Source organism: Bufo gargarizans, chromosome 7 (genome assembly GCF_014858855.1).
Source record: "Bufo gargarizans isolate SCDJY-AF-19 chromosome 7, ASM1485885v1, whole genome shotgun sequence".
Taxonomy (NCBI): domain Eukaryota; kingdom Metazoa; phylum Chordata; class Amphibia; order Anura; family Bufonidae; genus Bufo; species Bufo gargarizans.
The window spans coordinates 32,691,024-32,707,728 of NC_058086.1; the positions used below are offsets into that span (position 1 = coordinate 32,691,024).

At 41.5% G+C, this 16,705-nt stretch overlaps 1 protein-coding gene across 2 annotated transcripts; it reads left to right on the top strand.

Moving 5' to 3' along the window:
- The first annotated feature begins 1,827 nt into the window (after positions 1 to 1,827).
- Positions 1,828 to 14,075, top strand: TAL1 (TAL bHLH transcription factor 1, erythroid differentiation factor). 2 transcript variants are annotated; one of them, XM_044300665.1, is made up of 4 exons: positions 1,828 to 1,940; positions 5,055 to 5,864; positions 9,908 to 10,002; positions 10,780 to 14,075. In XM_044300665.1, the coding sequence occupies exons 2-4, from the start codon at positions 5,125 to 5,127 to the stop codon at positions 11,202 to 11,204; spliced, it is 1,260 nt and encodes a 419-aa protein (XP_044156600.1). In that variant the 5' UTR covers positions 1,828 to 1,940; positions 5,055 to 5,124; the 3' UTR covers positions 11,205 to 14,075. The 2 variants fall into 2 exon arrangements, with proteins under 2 accessions (XP_044156600.1, XP_044156601.1); XM_044300666.1 differs by having other exon boundaries at positions 1,838 to 1,940; positions 5,059 to 5,864.
- Positions 14,076 to 16,705: the final 2,630 nt, after the last annotated feature.

The window sequence follows — 16,705 nt, forward strand, 5'->3', positions numbered from 1 at the left end:
TTTAGAGACTTCATGGTATTGTCACTTGGGCACTGTATGGTGGTATTGTTTGGAGACTTCATGGTACTGTCACTTGGGCACTGTATGGTGGTATTGTTTGGAGACTTCATGGTACTGTCACTTGGGCACTGTATGGTGGTATTGTTTAGAGACTTCATGGTATTGTCACTTGGGCACTGTATGGTGGTATTGTTTGGAGACTTCATGGTACTGTCACTTGGGCACTGTATGGTGGTATTGTTTAGAGACTTCATGGTATTGTCACTTGGGCACTGTATGGTGGTATTGTTTGGAGACTTCATGGTACTGTCACTTGGGCACTGTATGGTGGTATTGTTTGGAGACTTCATGGTACTGTCACTTGGGCACTGTATGGTGGTATTGTTTGGAGACTTCATGGTACTGTCACTTGGGCACTGTATGGTGGTATTGTGTGGATAGAGCATGGTACTTTTAATTATTGGGCACTGTTTGGTGGTATTGTTTGTATACTGCATGGTAGTGTCACTTAGGGCACTGTATGGTGGTATTGCTATAGTACTTTGGATACTGTTATGGTACTTTGGAAACTTTGGATACTGCATGGTACTGTCACTTGGGCACTGTATGGTGGTATTATTTGGATACTGCATGATACTGTTAAATGTTAATTATTGAACACTGTATGGTGGTATTGTTTGGATAGTGAATGGTACTGTCACTTGGGCACTGTACGGTAGTATTGCTTGGATAGTGTACAGTACTGTTCATTTCTGAGCACTATACAGTGGTATTGTTTGAATACTGTCAATTATTGGTCACCATATGGTGGTATTGTTTGGATATTGCATGGTACTGTCACTTTGGCACTGTATGGTAGTATTATTTGAACAGTGCAAGGGACTGGTAATTATTGATCCTTGTATGGTGGAATGTTGTCCACTATTATTTACTGGGCACTTATAGCGCGGAGTTTGAATGAGGCATGGTACTGTTAGTTATTGATCACTATATGGTGGGTGGAATTCTTTGGTTACAACAAGGTAATGTTATTTGGGTACTGTATGGCAGTTTTGCTTAGCCACTGCAGTGCTTTTGGAAGATGGCAGTGTAGTAAATTTACCATCTTTACCTGCAGACATTTTTCACAGCTATTTTTATTCTCATTCCTTTCCCCACATCCCATTTTGCTCAGGAGCCTCCAGTGACTACTTTACTGCCTTGCATATGTAATATACACACAGACATTTATACAGACAGTACATATGGTTGCTGATTGCTCTTCATGTGTGATCCCATATTTTATAAAAGATACACAGTATAACAATAATAATAATATAGAAAATTAGCAGTGTGTTATGCCCCCTCCTTTATAGATGTATAGAGAGATAGATAATAAATAAATATATATAATTATTTTATTTCATATTATATAGTATACCTATATCTATGTAGTATACATCTATCATAGCATGCCCCTTCTCTCTCTCTCTCTCTCTCTCTTATTTATTTATTTTTGTACATTTTATATAGTAAACATATTACTATCTCCTCCTTCCCTGGAAAAAATGGGCATAGTAATGATAAGTGTGTCAGGCTGCCTAGCATGCCCCCTCCTCTCTCTCTCATATATATATATATATATATATATATATATATATTACATAGTATCCATCTGTCTCTCTCCTTCCCTGGATAAAATGCCCACATAATAATGATGATGATGATGATGATGATGAGTGATGTGATAAATAATGGGCTGGGGGCTTATCGGGGCAGGCTGGCCGCTGCTGCCAGGGCTTATCTCTCCTGGACACATTGCTGTAGTGTTCCTCTCTCCATACTAAATAGGAAACGACTGCACAGCCAGCACCTCCCGGCTACTCCCCTCACTACACCCGGCTCTGCAGACAGGCCACAACATGGCGCCCACACTCACTCTTCCTCCTGGAGAGCAGGCGGTGAGTCCATGCTGGAGGGGGTCACCCCACTGAATTTAGGGGGGCATTGTCCTATATTGGATGAAGGGGTTGACTGTCCCTGTGCTGCTGATGGGGGGCACATAGTGGAATGGTAACAGGATGGGGTGCAGGGAATTACAGGGAAGGGGGGGGGGGGGGGTACAGGTATGGGGGTATCACTGCATGCGGAGGGTTCATCTGGAGGGGTATAAAGGGGTATCCACCTGTGTGTGTACAGGGCTATTGATGTATTCGCGTCTTATTTGCAGTCCTTCTTGTGCTTTGTACATTGCACCCCCCCCCCCCCTTTATATTATTGGAGGTGTGAAATTATTTCCCCCTTGTTTCATCTAATGATTGTATCGTCAGACAAATTGACATCACCAAGAACCCGACCGACTAATGAGCGAGCAGCCTGTTGTCGGGTGTTAATACTGATACATTGTATCATTCTCCACATCGCACGGTGACATCATCTGCTGTACACACATGTACATTTCATATAACATATATATATATATGTGTAACACAATAGTACACTAACATAGTTTACCCATCTAATGATATTTTTTTATTACGTTCATTTACAGTAAATCCGAATAAAATAATAATAATAATAAATAATCATAATTTACCAATTAACCGATTCATTTATTTGATATATTTATTTAAGAACGATAAATACTATTATAGATACTGTTGCATTATTATTATTATTAGAAAATAATTGTTCTTATTGTTACCATGTTATTACGTTTTTTTATATTATTATTATTATTATTATTATTATTATTATTATTATTGGTAGGTGATGGGGTAGCAATGCTGAGGACTGATGTATTATTTTGATGCTGCCGGCGGTGGGCACAGCGCTGTGTACTGGGGGCATTACTGGAGGAGATGAGGGCTCACAGCTTCTGGATATTATTATACGGGACTATCAAACACATGGGGGTACAGCGATCACCCCGATAGCACTGACCTGTCCGTCTGTCCTGCTGTGTATGGCGAAATAAATATCAGGCTCTATAGAAAATGTTGGAAACTGCTTGTAATAATGGGAGCAAATAGAAAACATCTGTAAAAAAATAAATAAAATACATTAATAAAATAAATATAAATATATTAGCTAGTGGATAGATAAATAGATCGTGTTTTCTATATTATGTATATACTTTCTATGTAAGGTTACATTGTAGATACAGTTCTGGTCCAGAGCTGTGTACATTTATTGGGTACAGACCATAAAGGGGGCGCCTTTGTCATGGAGAATTAACCTCTCCTGCGCCACAGTCATCCTAATTAATTTGCTCAGAAGTAAAGGGATCGGATTATGAGATATTTTAAGATATTCTGCGGTAAAATAGAAACATGAAATGGCAAATAAACAGAGAGAAGAGGCAATGTGTGTGTGGGGAGCATACTGAGAGGAGATGATAGCAAAAATACAAAGATAACAATACAATAATACAACAATATAATAAGTGTATGTGGATCTAATGATGTGATCGGTGTGTTAGTAAAATATGTAGAAGGATATGATCAGTGAATTCGTTTTTCTAAGTGAATGTAAATGTAATTCGATGTAGCGACAGTAGAATTATACTGTACGATATCTAATATGTGTCCTTCCATCCATCTGCCCTATGTAATGACAATGTGGATGGTCCTATAAATATGTAGGGACGGGCTTTGTCCTCTGCAGGGAACAGACTCCGTTTCCTGAATTTACCACATATCTACAAATATATTAATGATTATTTATTTATGTATTTATTATTGTTGTTATTATTATTAATACTATTACACCATTAGCTTGCACACAGTATGACATACAGGAGAGGACCCTGCACCCAGGCCTTACAATCAGAATCTTCCTTTGCTGTTTTCTTGGATTACCTCACAGCATTACTACATAGAACCTATGATAGAAATCATGATTGTTACTAAAAAAAAAAAATATATTATTCTTTATTTTACATAATAATTGTAGGAAATAAGAACCATAACAACAATAATTCCGGTATTTATCCAGAATTTTTCTGGAATTCACTAATGGCCACAGATGAGAGGAGATTTTTTCAGTGCTATTATTATTATTGTTATTATTATTATTATTATTATTAGTAGTAGTTGTAGTATTATTATTACTACTACTATATTTTTATTTGTCCTATATGTTTTTATTTGTCATTATTAGCAATAGTATTTTATTTAATATAATTAGCATTGCTATTGCATTATTGTTGCTAGAAATACTACTATTACTACTTCTACCACTACTACTACTACTAATAATAATAATAACATATTTAATCCCTTTTAGAGTATCCTTTAAATAGACATTACCATCAGTTTGTTAACCCTTAGGACTGATAGCCCTGTGGTCAGTCTGCTCTGATGTCCTCCACTGCCCCCTGCAGGTGAAGCATTTACTCACTTATGGCTGACATATTCACAATCTAGGTTTTATTTATTTATTTATTTATTTATGTATTTATTTATTTTATGCACTTATATAGCGCTACTATATTCCACATCCAACTGTCCCCAATGGGGGCTCACAATCTAGGTTCCCTATCAGCATGTCATTTGAACCTAGGACCTCGGTGCTGGAAGACACCAGGACTACAGTGCTGATCCCCTTTTTATCCTGCAGTATTAATATCCTTAATTATCTTTATTACACTGATTCTCTTTGACAAAGGGGGGGGGGGGGTGTAATAATTCTATTTAAAAAATCATTCATTTTCTAAATATAGTATAACCAACACAACCAAAAAGAGGCATCATCAGCGCTGGTGTCTTTCTAAAAATATTGAAATCAAGAATTTTGCATTTTTCCATATCCACCTGGTTACTATTGGTTCTGTACATTTTGGAGATGACGATGGTTATGACAATTTTTTTGCAGTGCTGGGTGCAGTTTTTAATAATGCTCCCTACGATCGTTGGTGAAACTACAACTCCTACTATTTCTTGTCAGGGGCATGCTGGGAGTTGTAGTCTGCCGTCAGCTGGAGTGGCACAGGTTGGAGCCTACTGAGCCAGGTCTGATCTGCAAGGGGTGACTCCTATTTGCTGTCACTTATGTGCATTTCTCTGTGTCTGCAGGTAGGCTTTCTGTGGGAGGTGACAGTGGTGGCATGAAGCCTGTCCTCCTCCTTCTGCACTGTCCCTGAAGATGATGGAGAGGTTGGGCACCGAGATGGGAGACTCTCAAGATGTGGCATCTCCTGCTAGAGATACAGCAGAGGCGGAGAGCAGCAGTGGGGTGAATGAGGGGGCGGCCCCCAGCTCCCCCCCTAGAGCTGTGCCGGTGATTGAGCTGCTCAGGAGGGGGGAGGGATCCACCAATATAAAGGCCAGAGAGCAGGAACTGAGACTACAAAGCTTGAGGACCACCGAACTGTGCAGAGCCCCTCTAACTCCAACCACAGAGCTCTGCAGAGCACCCTTACCTGCAACTACTGAGCTGTGCAGAGCCCCCCTAACTGCAACCACAGATCTCTGCAGAACCCCCCTGACTGCAACCACAGAGCTCTGCAGAACCCCACTTCCAGTTCCTGGACCACCTCTCACTGCAACCACAGATCTCTGCAGAACCCCACTTCCAGTTCCTGGACCACCTCTCACTGCAACCACAGAGCTCTGCAGAACCCCCCTGACTGCAACCACAGAGCTCTGCAGAACCCCCCTGACTGCAACCACAGAGCTCTGCAGAACCCCACTTCCAGTTCCTGGACCACCTCTCACTGCAACCACAGAACTCTGCAGACCCCCAATTCCACTGACTGGACCCCAAGCTGAGCAAGCCTCTGAAGCCCGAATGGTGCAGCTGAGTCCTCCAGATAACCTCCCCTTGCAAACAGCTGGCAGAGCCATGTTGTATGGATTGAGTCAGCCTCTGACCCCAGGAAACAGGTTGGTAGTAGTTCTATTATTCTTTTATTTCATCAGCTCATATGTATCTGGCTATTTGGGGGCAGCTTACAGTCCACACACATGTAGTATGATCTCTGACATGACATTGGGCACCACCCACTGTTCTGCCCATGTTCATCAGGTAGAACATATGGCTGCATTATACATTTGCAAAGTCCTTTTCTCTGAACTGAGCATTTCACCATAGTTCTATGCAAATAGATCTCACATTGCAGAGCATCCTACCTGCAGAGCATCCCAGCATGCTTTCCAGGTCTTTACATCTTCACTGATATGTCTTAGCTCAACAGCTTAAAACTCTTGCAGATCATCTCATTCATTCAATGACCGATGACAGGCAGACAAAGGCCCCTCATGATATCATCCCATAGGTGTCAAAACAGATCCAAACTGTGCCTCACTCCAGACAACCCCTCTGCAGACCCTAAATGTTATATAGGAGGCACTAGGAATTACAAAAAACATGATGCAGATCTCCCTGGCATCTAGTATATGACTATCTGATTATCATAACCCTGATCTCTGCTCCTGGGATATTCATTCTCCCTAGGCAGATACAACTCTCATTCTGCATGTATCTTCTTGGATTCCCATTTCTCCTTGGCATTCAAAACAAATCTGCTGCAAATGCTCAAGTATTCTCTGTCTGTGGCTTGTGAATGGGCAGCATGCTGGAACTTGTAGTACCTGAGAAAATCTAAGGGCCACTTGCTGTATTTTATTTGCTTGTTACAAAGCAGAGAAGCCATGTGAATGAAGCACAGTTCTCACCTGGGAGAATGTGGCCCCTGTTTTATTAATTCATATACAGGAGAAAATGATAAATTGCAGTGTGGACAACAAAGCAGTTGCCCCTAGCAACCGTTAATGTTGCATTCTTATAGCTGATACTTGGTTGCTATGGACAACTGCTCCACTTTTATTCTGCACAGATATTTGACACAATGCATTAGGAGATTAGAACATATGGTAACCAGGCGCTGTGTTATTATTCTGCTGCTGGTTTTTTATTATTTAGTCATACAGCAATCTCGACCCAATGGGGGGGGGGGGGGGGGGGGGTTCAAAGGTTCAAAACTGGCGTAATGGAAATCTGATGGAGAAGGGGACTCATCATTAGACTTGCATATAGATCACTCTGCTTAAGGTACTTACAGCATAAAAGCCAAAACCACCAAACCCATATGAAATCTCAACACATCCTGCCCAAAACCAACACATCCAGTGTGTGCTACTTTTATCCCAAATCAATGACATGACCTATACGATACAGCTTATATCACAAATGTACAGTGGAGGATGGAGGAGTATGTGCCCTTGGTGGCACAAGCCGCTCTGCCTTGTCCAGGGTATTTTGATGCCGGGCTATGGCATCAATATTACTCTGATATAGCGACAATTGATCACACAATGTTGAATAACACTTCTAATCACCTTCCCCATATGTGACTTCTCTATCACAGAGAGCAGCAGTATACTATAGACTAGAAGTGTCGCTCAAAGCTTCTGGACCCTTATGCAAAATGTGTATCAGGGCCCCCACCTACCATGTATAAATCTGGTGTTTTCTTATGTAGCAGAGGAGATACCTTGCTGCGGTGTGACGGTTGCCCCTGCACCCCTATCCTGGTACAGACATTGCAAAGTTCTTTCTATGTATTTGGAGATACATTCATCTGACAGTCACTGTATAGGATATGCTTGAATTCATGTGTCGAAATTGACTGACAACCAGTGAGGCAGACCGGATCCCAGGAGCAGACCTGTACTCATATACAGCGCTGCCCATAATTATTCATACCCTTGGCAAATTTTGACTTAAAATTGCTTATATTCAACCAGCAAGTTTGCTCAAATGTAAATAAAAGCTGAGAATTATTCTTTTTTTTCCCCACACTAATGCCTCTTGTGCATCGTCTTATTATCTTTTGGGAGACGCCTATGTCATTTCCCGTCAAAAAATTACTTGCTGGTTGAATAAAAGTAACTTTAAGTCAAAATTTGCCAGGGGTATGAATAATTATGGGCAGCACTGTATGTAACCAGAGGCGTAGAAAATATTGTTTTTGATCCTCTGTGCCTGTGGTGCTACGAAATCCGCTCCTGCGTGGGAGGAATACGCCTCCTTACTGTGAAGAGTGACAGGATCTGCTGCCAAATTTTTCTTGAAAACCTGGTGCGGTTTAGGGAGTCCGAATGTTACATCTATGAGGATACGGCCAGACGGTCAGGTTTCCTGATGCAGTTTTGGAAGACAAAATCAGGACTGGATCATAAAAGGAGAGAAAGTATAAGGCCTCTGTCACACTTAGGTCTGGATGCGTTCAGCAAAACCATTTTGCAAGCAAGATTGCGTTCAGTTGTTCAGTGCAATGCGTTTTGATGCGTTTTTCACGCTTGTGATAAAAAAACTGAAGGTTTACAAACAACATCTCCTAGCAACCATCAGTGAAAAACACATCCGGATGCAATGCGTTTTTTTACTGAAGCCCCATTCACTTCAATAGGGGCCAGGGCTTGCGTGAAAAAACGCAGAATATAGAATAGGCTGTGATTTTCACGCAAAGCGTGATAAAACAACGCTCACGTACACAATCCCATTGAAATGAATGGGTCAGGATTCAGTGCGGGTGCTGTGCGTTCACGTCACGCATTGCATCCCCGCGGAAAACTCGCTCGTGTGAATGGGACCTAAAGAACGGATACTACGTCTCTTCTTTTTTTAATTCACTCCTGGTTTTGGCTTCCAAAACTGCAACAGGAAACCTGACCGTGTGGCCATACTCTTTGTGTGCTACGATCCTTTTAGTCCTTTGTATCATAACTTAATTCTAATACATAATATATATATAATATTCATACTAATGTCTTTCTTTATAAATACTGCTTCTATAAGGCATATCTCCATCCCACAGAGATCCTGCCTGCTGCATCCTCTCTTGTTGTAACTGTATCTACTATTTCCTGCCCTGTTTCCCATTCCTGGTCATTTCTTTAATGAATCTTTGTATTACTTCCTCTAATCTTCCATTTTCCCTCAAACCCTTTCCTTGATGCCTTTTTTGTATGGTATTTGTCAATACCCCTAATTTAATCCAATCAGAAGCGACTTCTATTTATAATAAATGCAATACGGAAATATATCAGAATTTTTTTTTAAAAAGGAGGGGGACTTATATTATGAGCTCCACTGGGGACCGCGAGCGATGACAATGTCTGTAAAGCACTGCTGAAAACATCAGCGCTATATAAGTGAGGACAATAAATAAGTAAATGTAAATAATTTTTTTACATTTTATAAAAAAAAAAAAAAAAAAAGATAAGTAGTAATCGAAATGGAGAAGCAAATCTGTTAAAATGAGACGGTATCAGTACCAGCGTGGCAAGCATATCGGTACTCTGCCTTTATATCATTGTAAAATTGTAAAATATATATTGTTTCTTTCTATTTGATATTTTATATATATATATATAATTTTTTTTTAAAATTATGTTTCATAGTTCTAAATAAAAAGATACTTAAAAAAAAATAGATGGTAATTATATATATAAAATTTAATGTATCTTGTTGAGTATCTGGGTCCCCATTTAATATTGTCGTATTATTCTGATAATAATGCGATTGTCGTGACATGATGCCGCTACCCAAAATAAAATCTCATTCTGAATGGCAGAAAACCATGATGATGCTACATACCAGTAATGTTACCATTGGACAACTGCTAAATTCATTAAGAATCAATAAATAAATAAATTACAGAAAAATATAAATTATGCTAAATTACTACTTTTAATAGCTAAAATACATATTAATAAATTAATATTATACTATTAATAACGCTGTTTTTAATAATCTTTAACTTTAGTTTTTTTATACCAAACAATAAGAAGATAATATTTATTATTATTATTATTATTATTATTATTTTGCTCTTTTTCCCTTACACACTGGGAAGTGTCAGCTCTACACATGGCTACACCTAGTTGAAAACCTATTGAAGACTGTATTTTTGTCTCTGCAGTGGCTACTTTGGCGAGACGGAAACCTTTCCAATGTACAATAATAATGTGAGGGTCAAGAGGCGGACAGGGCCGTATGAAGTGGAAGTTACGGAAGGTAAGTCCTAAGCCTTTAATCTTTTCACTGCAGAATTATAACTTGATAGTAAAATGAGCAGCTTCTTATTGTGTATGTGCACATTATTTATATCCTCCTGCTGATCTCAGAGGCTGCTAGACCTCTGTATTCTAGTTAATTTGCCTATATAGACTAATTTTAATCTATCAATCAACTATTTTCTATCTATATCCATTTCTAAAAAAAACCACTTTTTAATATGGGTATTCACTTTGCCTGATCCTATTTTGCCAAAAGAGTCTCTGGATAAGTTGATCACACAGTGTCCAGCTTCTGGAAACCCCAATGATCAGATGTAATCTGTAGGAGAACCCATCAGCAAGGTTTTAATTTCCCTGCAGCACCTCCACAGGAGAAATGAGGCATTGCACAGTTGCCATTGAAATGAATGGGCTGTCTATGTAATGCATGGACATGCCAGGTCCTCCAGGTAGAGACACACAGGTTCATTGAGCTTAACCTCTATGAAATAATAATACCCAAATAGAATATTTGAAAATAAGTTTTCTAAACCAGATTAACCACTCTCAGGACTAGTCAAGTTGTAATGTTTTGGTAATGCCATACATTTCATGGAATGAGGTATATGGACAACTCTGTTGCCAATCCATCAGATTTTTTTTTTCGTGTTGTATTTGGTATATGGTGCATTTTTATCTCTCTCTCTATGTATATATTGGTTTGTAAAGAACTAGAACCTTAATTTTCTATGATAAGCTATTTGGTCTTGATAATACTATGGCATCCTTTTTGCAGGAGGTCCTCATACAAAGGTGGTCCGTCGCATCTTCACAAACAGCCGGGAACGATGGAGACAGCAAAATGTCAATGGAGCTTTTGCTGAGCTCCGAAAACTGATCCCAACTCATCCTCCAGACAAGAAGCTAAGCAAGAACGAAATCTTACGCCTGGCCATGAAATACATTAACTTCCTTGCTAAACTTCTTGACGACCAAGAAGAAGAAGAAGGCAGCCAAAGGAGCAAAATAAGTAAAGATAATGGTATGGTCCAGCAAGATCTTCTGCAAGACATGCTGTCTCCAAACTCAAGCTGTGGAAGTTCTTTAGATGGGGCGCCGAGTCCTGACAGCTTTTCAGAAGACCACGACACAATGGACTCCAAACACAACAGAAATCTGCACCAGGCCATGCTCCCCATAGAAAGCAACGGGCAGCGGTGACAGCGCCGTAGAACACTCTACTGACTGTGTCTTGACTATGACACATGGTTTGGGGCCCTTTTCTCTATTCCCTGTGTTTATTCACATGGGATGACAAGACAATATGCATCTTAAAGGTACCCTGACAACACCCCTCCAAATTCTGAGCACCGAAACCACATCTATCATGGAGGCACGAGGAAGAAGATGTCTTGATGAAGTCATGATGTTCTACTTCTTCCCACCTTGAAATGGCTTGGCCTATCTGACATCCTGGACATGCCACACCTATAAATTTGGACCCGCATTTCTACGACCATGTCAGACAGGTTACCCCAATGACTCGACCATGAAATGAGCAGCAAAAAATTTTAATTTAAAAGATGATCCTATTTTTTGGAGCAAATGGGAAGAACTTTGGCTTTTCCGATGCTCAATTACATAAAATAGGTAATATTCAAGGGAAGAAATATGCAACACTGGTGACTTACACCCAAGTGTTGGGACTTTCTTGTTTTTTTTTAATTGGTACCTAATAAAAATAAGGTACAGTATATAGATATGAATATATACATTTATTTCTGAAGTGTGCAGTTGGCATCAGTATTTTTACTATTTATAATGGGGCAACAGAATGTTATTTGATGTGACTACAATATTGGGTTATATTCATTTAGGCTTTTTGGTAGGTTTGATTGGTTGGTTTATTTTTTTATATATATATATATGCCTATACATGGGTCAGAATGTCCCGCTTTTATTCAGCGTGCATCCTCAGTGAAATAATAATCAGACATAGATACAAGATATACATAAAAATCGAATTCTTCTGTAACTCATGACAACTATACAGACTGTGTTGCAATCTGATTGGATGCTATAACCAACCTAGGTCCATTTCTTATGCCCCTGAGGAAGGGGGTCCAGGATCCAAGCTAGCAGGGTGTAGCTTGAAGGCGCTGGGCCAAAATGCAAAATCTATAACAGGATGCCCCCGTCTACCATGTATGCTCTTATGTGACAGAGGGAAATTTGGGCCCCCTCCAGCACCAGGGATCGGGTGCCACTACCTCCGCACTCCTTCGAAGTTCATCCATAGTTGCCAACAGTCCTGAATTTGTATGGATTGCTCTGAATCTTCAGCAGGGGCATAGCTAAAGGCTCATGGGCCCTGGTGCAAGAGTTCAGCTTGGGCCCCGATTCAGCTTGTGGCCAGGGGCAGGGGAGCACATAGCCTTCCTGCTGCCTGAGGCAAAAGTTGAAACGGCCCCTCCCGAATGCCAGATTCTCAACCTAACCCCTTCCCTCCAGCCAGAGGTGTAACTTGAAGATTCTGGGCCCTAGTGCAAAATCTATGACATAGCCCTCCCAGGGTGCCCTTTCTATAATACTGGTGTCGTCTTATGCACCACAAGGGTCTTTGGGCCCCCTCGGGCTCCTGGGCCCGGTATCGACTGCCACCTCTGCACCCCCCTGTTGCTACACCCCTGATCTTCAGGCACATTTCCAGCTTGTCCTGGCCTGAGAATGGTTGGGGCCTATTTAAACCCTACCCATAAGTGGGCTTTCCAGATAGGTTTGGGGTGTGCGCAGGGTCAGCGTCCATATCAATAATAAGACTATTCTGCCATGTTACACACTTGGTCTAATGTGTAAAACTTGTGATCTGCAGCCAACAAACATATTGCTTAATTTTCTGGTGGCTACAACCCAACTTAGACGTCATAAATGAGGTTTAGACTATTAACTGTATCCACCATCCATAGCAAACCTAATACATGTATGTGATCCCGCCCTAGAGGTTCCACCATGTTATCCGCCAGGCTTCTAGTATCTGCAATGGCTTCGCCCTCTCCCCATACAGATACTCTGTATTTCAAAGGATTGGAAGCATTTCATATGGCTCCTGTTGCTTTTTCGGAGCTCCCACGATGCATTGTTTGGCAATACGGAAATATTCTGAATTCTTAATTTCGCTTTAGATATGAATAGAGAAGACCTGACGTAACTCAATAAGTATTAGAAAGCAGCTCTTGGGTGGGCTGATAACTTCATTTTGTGCAGGCAACTAATGTCTTGTTTGCAAGGATGTACATACCATAGAGCAGGTGCATGCCGCTGCTGTGGGAAAAGGGACCTGGTTGTAACTGGTCCCATTTCTCTGGGTGGATGGCGTCCTAACCTCAATTGGAGAGGGGCCCTAACTATATGTAGTATAAGTAATAGATAGCAGAAACAAGCACCAGGTCTGCTTGGACCATTGCACCACAATGGGGCCCCACTGGGCTCAGGCACCAGAGGTACAACCAGTATATGACCATGGAAGAAAACTGCCAACCTAAACGTCCCATATAAGTCAAATTTTCCCCATGTTGTCCCCGAGATGAACCAACTGCCAGTATAAGAGATCCATAGATCCACAGGATTGATCTACCATGATCTAGTGTCCTGGGTATTAAAGGTACATGGACCTTTATACATCACATCGAAACATTCTGAGGTTCGCATGAGTTTTCACTTGTTATGAGAAAGGTACATAGATATATATATATAGATAGATATATAAATATATTTTTATCCCTCTTTTCCTTCGCTTGCGCCGGATCTCTATGTAAATTGACAGCACTTTCCCTTTATGTCGTACTGTTCGAGTAAAGTCTTGAGTTTGTTTTCTGCAGATTTTTTTTTCTTGTATTTTTTTATTTTTTATTTTGCAGAAAGTAAGTAATCGGGCCTGGTACCCATTTAATAATTCCTCTACACGCTCAGCAGGGGAAGGGTTAACTTTGTAAAGCCGTTTCGGCAGTTCTGTCTATGTGCTACTTACACTTTTTTTTTGTTTTGTTATATAATGTAATATTGAAGATGTTCTTCCTAAATAAAAGTTCTATAAAGACACTTGGCGTCTCCTTGGTTGTAACTAATTGGTGAATTATTGCGCGGTAACCGATAAAAATTAAGAGCTGCCATATTGGAGGCACAAGCGTCGTTCCAGCATTGTCTGTATAGACTTTGCAGCAGGGGGTATGTGCGCTTTATGGCAGCTGTAATGAATGAGAATTAAAGGGATTGGCCACTTTCTGGCTGTTGTCGACCAATGTGTTTGCGAGATGTCTATATGACACTTTCTCATATAGTCTTTGTTGAAGTTCTGCACCATTTTCTATATTTCATGAGGTATGTACTCCCTGGTGCTGTTCTCACAGAGGTCCTGTCCATAAGATGGCCGCTGATGGAGGGTCATGCGACCAAATCACCTCCATGTGATGCCTCCTCCGTTCGCACACACTGCGCCTGCACTAATCTCCCAATAGAAGAAGTACAGATGTCAGGTGCAGTGTATTTGAATGGAGGAGACACCACATGGAGGTGATCTGTCTGGTCACATGACCCTCCATCAGCGGCCATCTTATGGACAGGACCTCTGTGTGGACAGCACTAAAGACTTTGTAAATAAGAGGGGACATACCTTATGAAATATAGAAAATAGTGCAAAATTTCAACTAAGACTATATTAGTAAGTGCCATATATTCATCTCACAAACAATTCTGTCAACCAGAACCAGAAGGTGGCCAACCCCTTTAAGAGACAGAAGATGAATATAAACTGCAGCAGTCTGCAAGAAGAGATTGACCTAAAGTGTTACTGTCCTGGCCTGTGTAGGCAATACAATGGAGCTATCAACCATCATGAAATCACCACCCTTTAATGGTAATGTGATAACTCTGCTGTCTTTGTCTCAGTCTACACAGCAAAGCTGTTTCCTTGGGGCAGGAATTGGATTTGATACCTGTCTATCCTTTCTTCTTAGGCCTCAAGCACACGGCCGTTGAGCGGCCGTTCCGTGCATTGGGGACCGCAATTGCAACATCCACTTGAATGGGTCCGCAATCCAGAAGCAGTGGTGCGGAACGGAGGCAAGGAACCCCATGGAAGCACTGCAGAGTGCTTCAGTGGGTTTTCTGTCCGTGCCTCTGCACCGCAAAAAAGTACGTAGCATGTACTGTTTGCGGTGCGTACTGTTGGATGCAGATTGCTGACCTCATTCAAGTGAATTTTTCTCCAGGAACATCGCTACTCCTGGTCATGGATTGTACATGGTACTGCAGCTTGTGAAGGGGTCAGACATTACAGCAGGATCTTTTTGGCTCTGGATGGTAAAAGGAATGCAGTCAAAGTGGAACTTGCAATAAATATTTACTGGCCTCATGTGGGGCAACCAGCTTGACAGTTACAATAGTCTTACAAGAGGCAACAGGCTTGGTGGTTACCGTCTTCCATGGGGCAACATGCATATGGTTATGGTCTTTCAATAAGGGCACAGTCATGGTCAAAGGCAACAGGTGTAACACTAGAACTGTCTGCTTACTCCCCCCTTGAATTAAGGTGCACCTGGGCAATGACGCTCCGGCTGAAGTCACCTAGAGGTGGCAACAGAAAGAATTGCTAAACTGCAACTGGCATGGTTTCCTTTTACGTGGCACGGTCACGCCAATATGGATAGTTACTCCCAGGTTGCAGCATGAGGTCATTTTACCCACAATAGGGCACTTACACTTTACCCTTTCTTTGCTGGCGTATAGCACCAGCTTAAAGTGTACAACCTGGCGTATAACATAGCATCACAACATGGCGTGCAAGTTACAATTCACACTTAAAGGGGATGTCTCATCTTAGACATTGATGAAATCCGCACCTATTGCCAGAACGGGACTCCTGAAGTGAACAGCCGCCCTCCATTCTTTTCTATGGGACTGCCAAAAATAGCCGAGCACTGGTTTTCTTGGCGGTCCAATAGCAGTGAATGGAGCTGTGACCTTGCTTGTATGACATGCTTTCCATTCATTTCTATGGATGTGCACTTGCTCGGCTATTTTCGGAACTCCCATAGAAATTAATGGAGAGCACTCTGCGCATGTGCTGTGCACTCTTCTTGACTTTCAGTGGCCTGTTTTTGACAGGGCCGTCTTTAACAAGAGGCAAAAGGGGCAGCTGCCCCGGGCCCAGTTGCTCCTGGGGGGCCCAAGGCAGCTGCCTCTTGAGCCCTGCTAGCCACTGCCCTGGGTGTCAGGCTGTCAGCTACACAGGGGGTGCTGCCATGCCATGCCTGCCGGCACTCCAGGCAGCGTACTGTGAGAGCTGTGATTCTCTAGGACCTTAGATGACATCATCACCATGTGACCAGTAACCTAGCAATATTACTAGTCACATGGCTATGAGGTCAACAAGGTCCTTTCTACCAGGAGTGTTGCTGTAGAAGTTCGCCTTAACTGTGGAGCTTTTTTTGTGAAGATTACATAAGAAAAAGGTGACAGGGGCTGGTATGCTAATATACTGTAAACTACTGTATAGTGGGGTGCTGTGTACTGTGTGGGGCTGTATACTGTGGGGGGCTGTATACTGTGTGGGGCTGTATACTGTGTGGGGCCTGTATACTGTGTGGGGCTGTATACTGTGTGGGGCTGTATACTGTGTGGGGCCTGTATACTGTGTGGGGCCTGTATACTGTGTGGGGCCTGTA

What these genes read in the sequence shown, in the direction of transcription:
- TAL1 (XM_044300665.1), top strand. Translation starts at nt 5,125, where the DNA reads ATGATGGAGAGGTTGGGCACCGAGATGGGAGACTCTCAAGATGTGGCA. An exon ending in CCTCTGACCCCAGGAAACAG is followed by an intron (nt 5,865 to 9,907) that starts GTTGGTAGTAGT and finishes TTGTCTCTGCAG; the next exon opens with TGGCTACTTTGGCGAGACGG. An exon ending in TGAAGTGGAAGTTACGGAAG is followed by an intron (nt 10,003 to 10,779) that starts GTAAGTCCTAAG and finishes TCCTTTTTGCAG; the next exon opens with GAGGTCCTCATACAAAGGTG.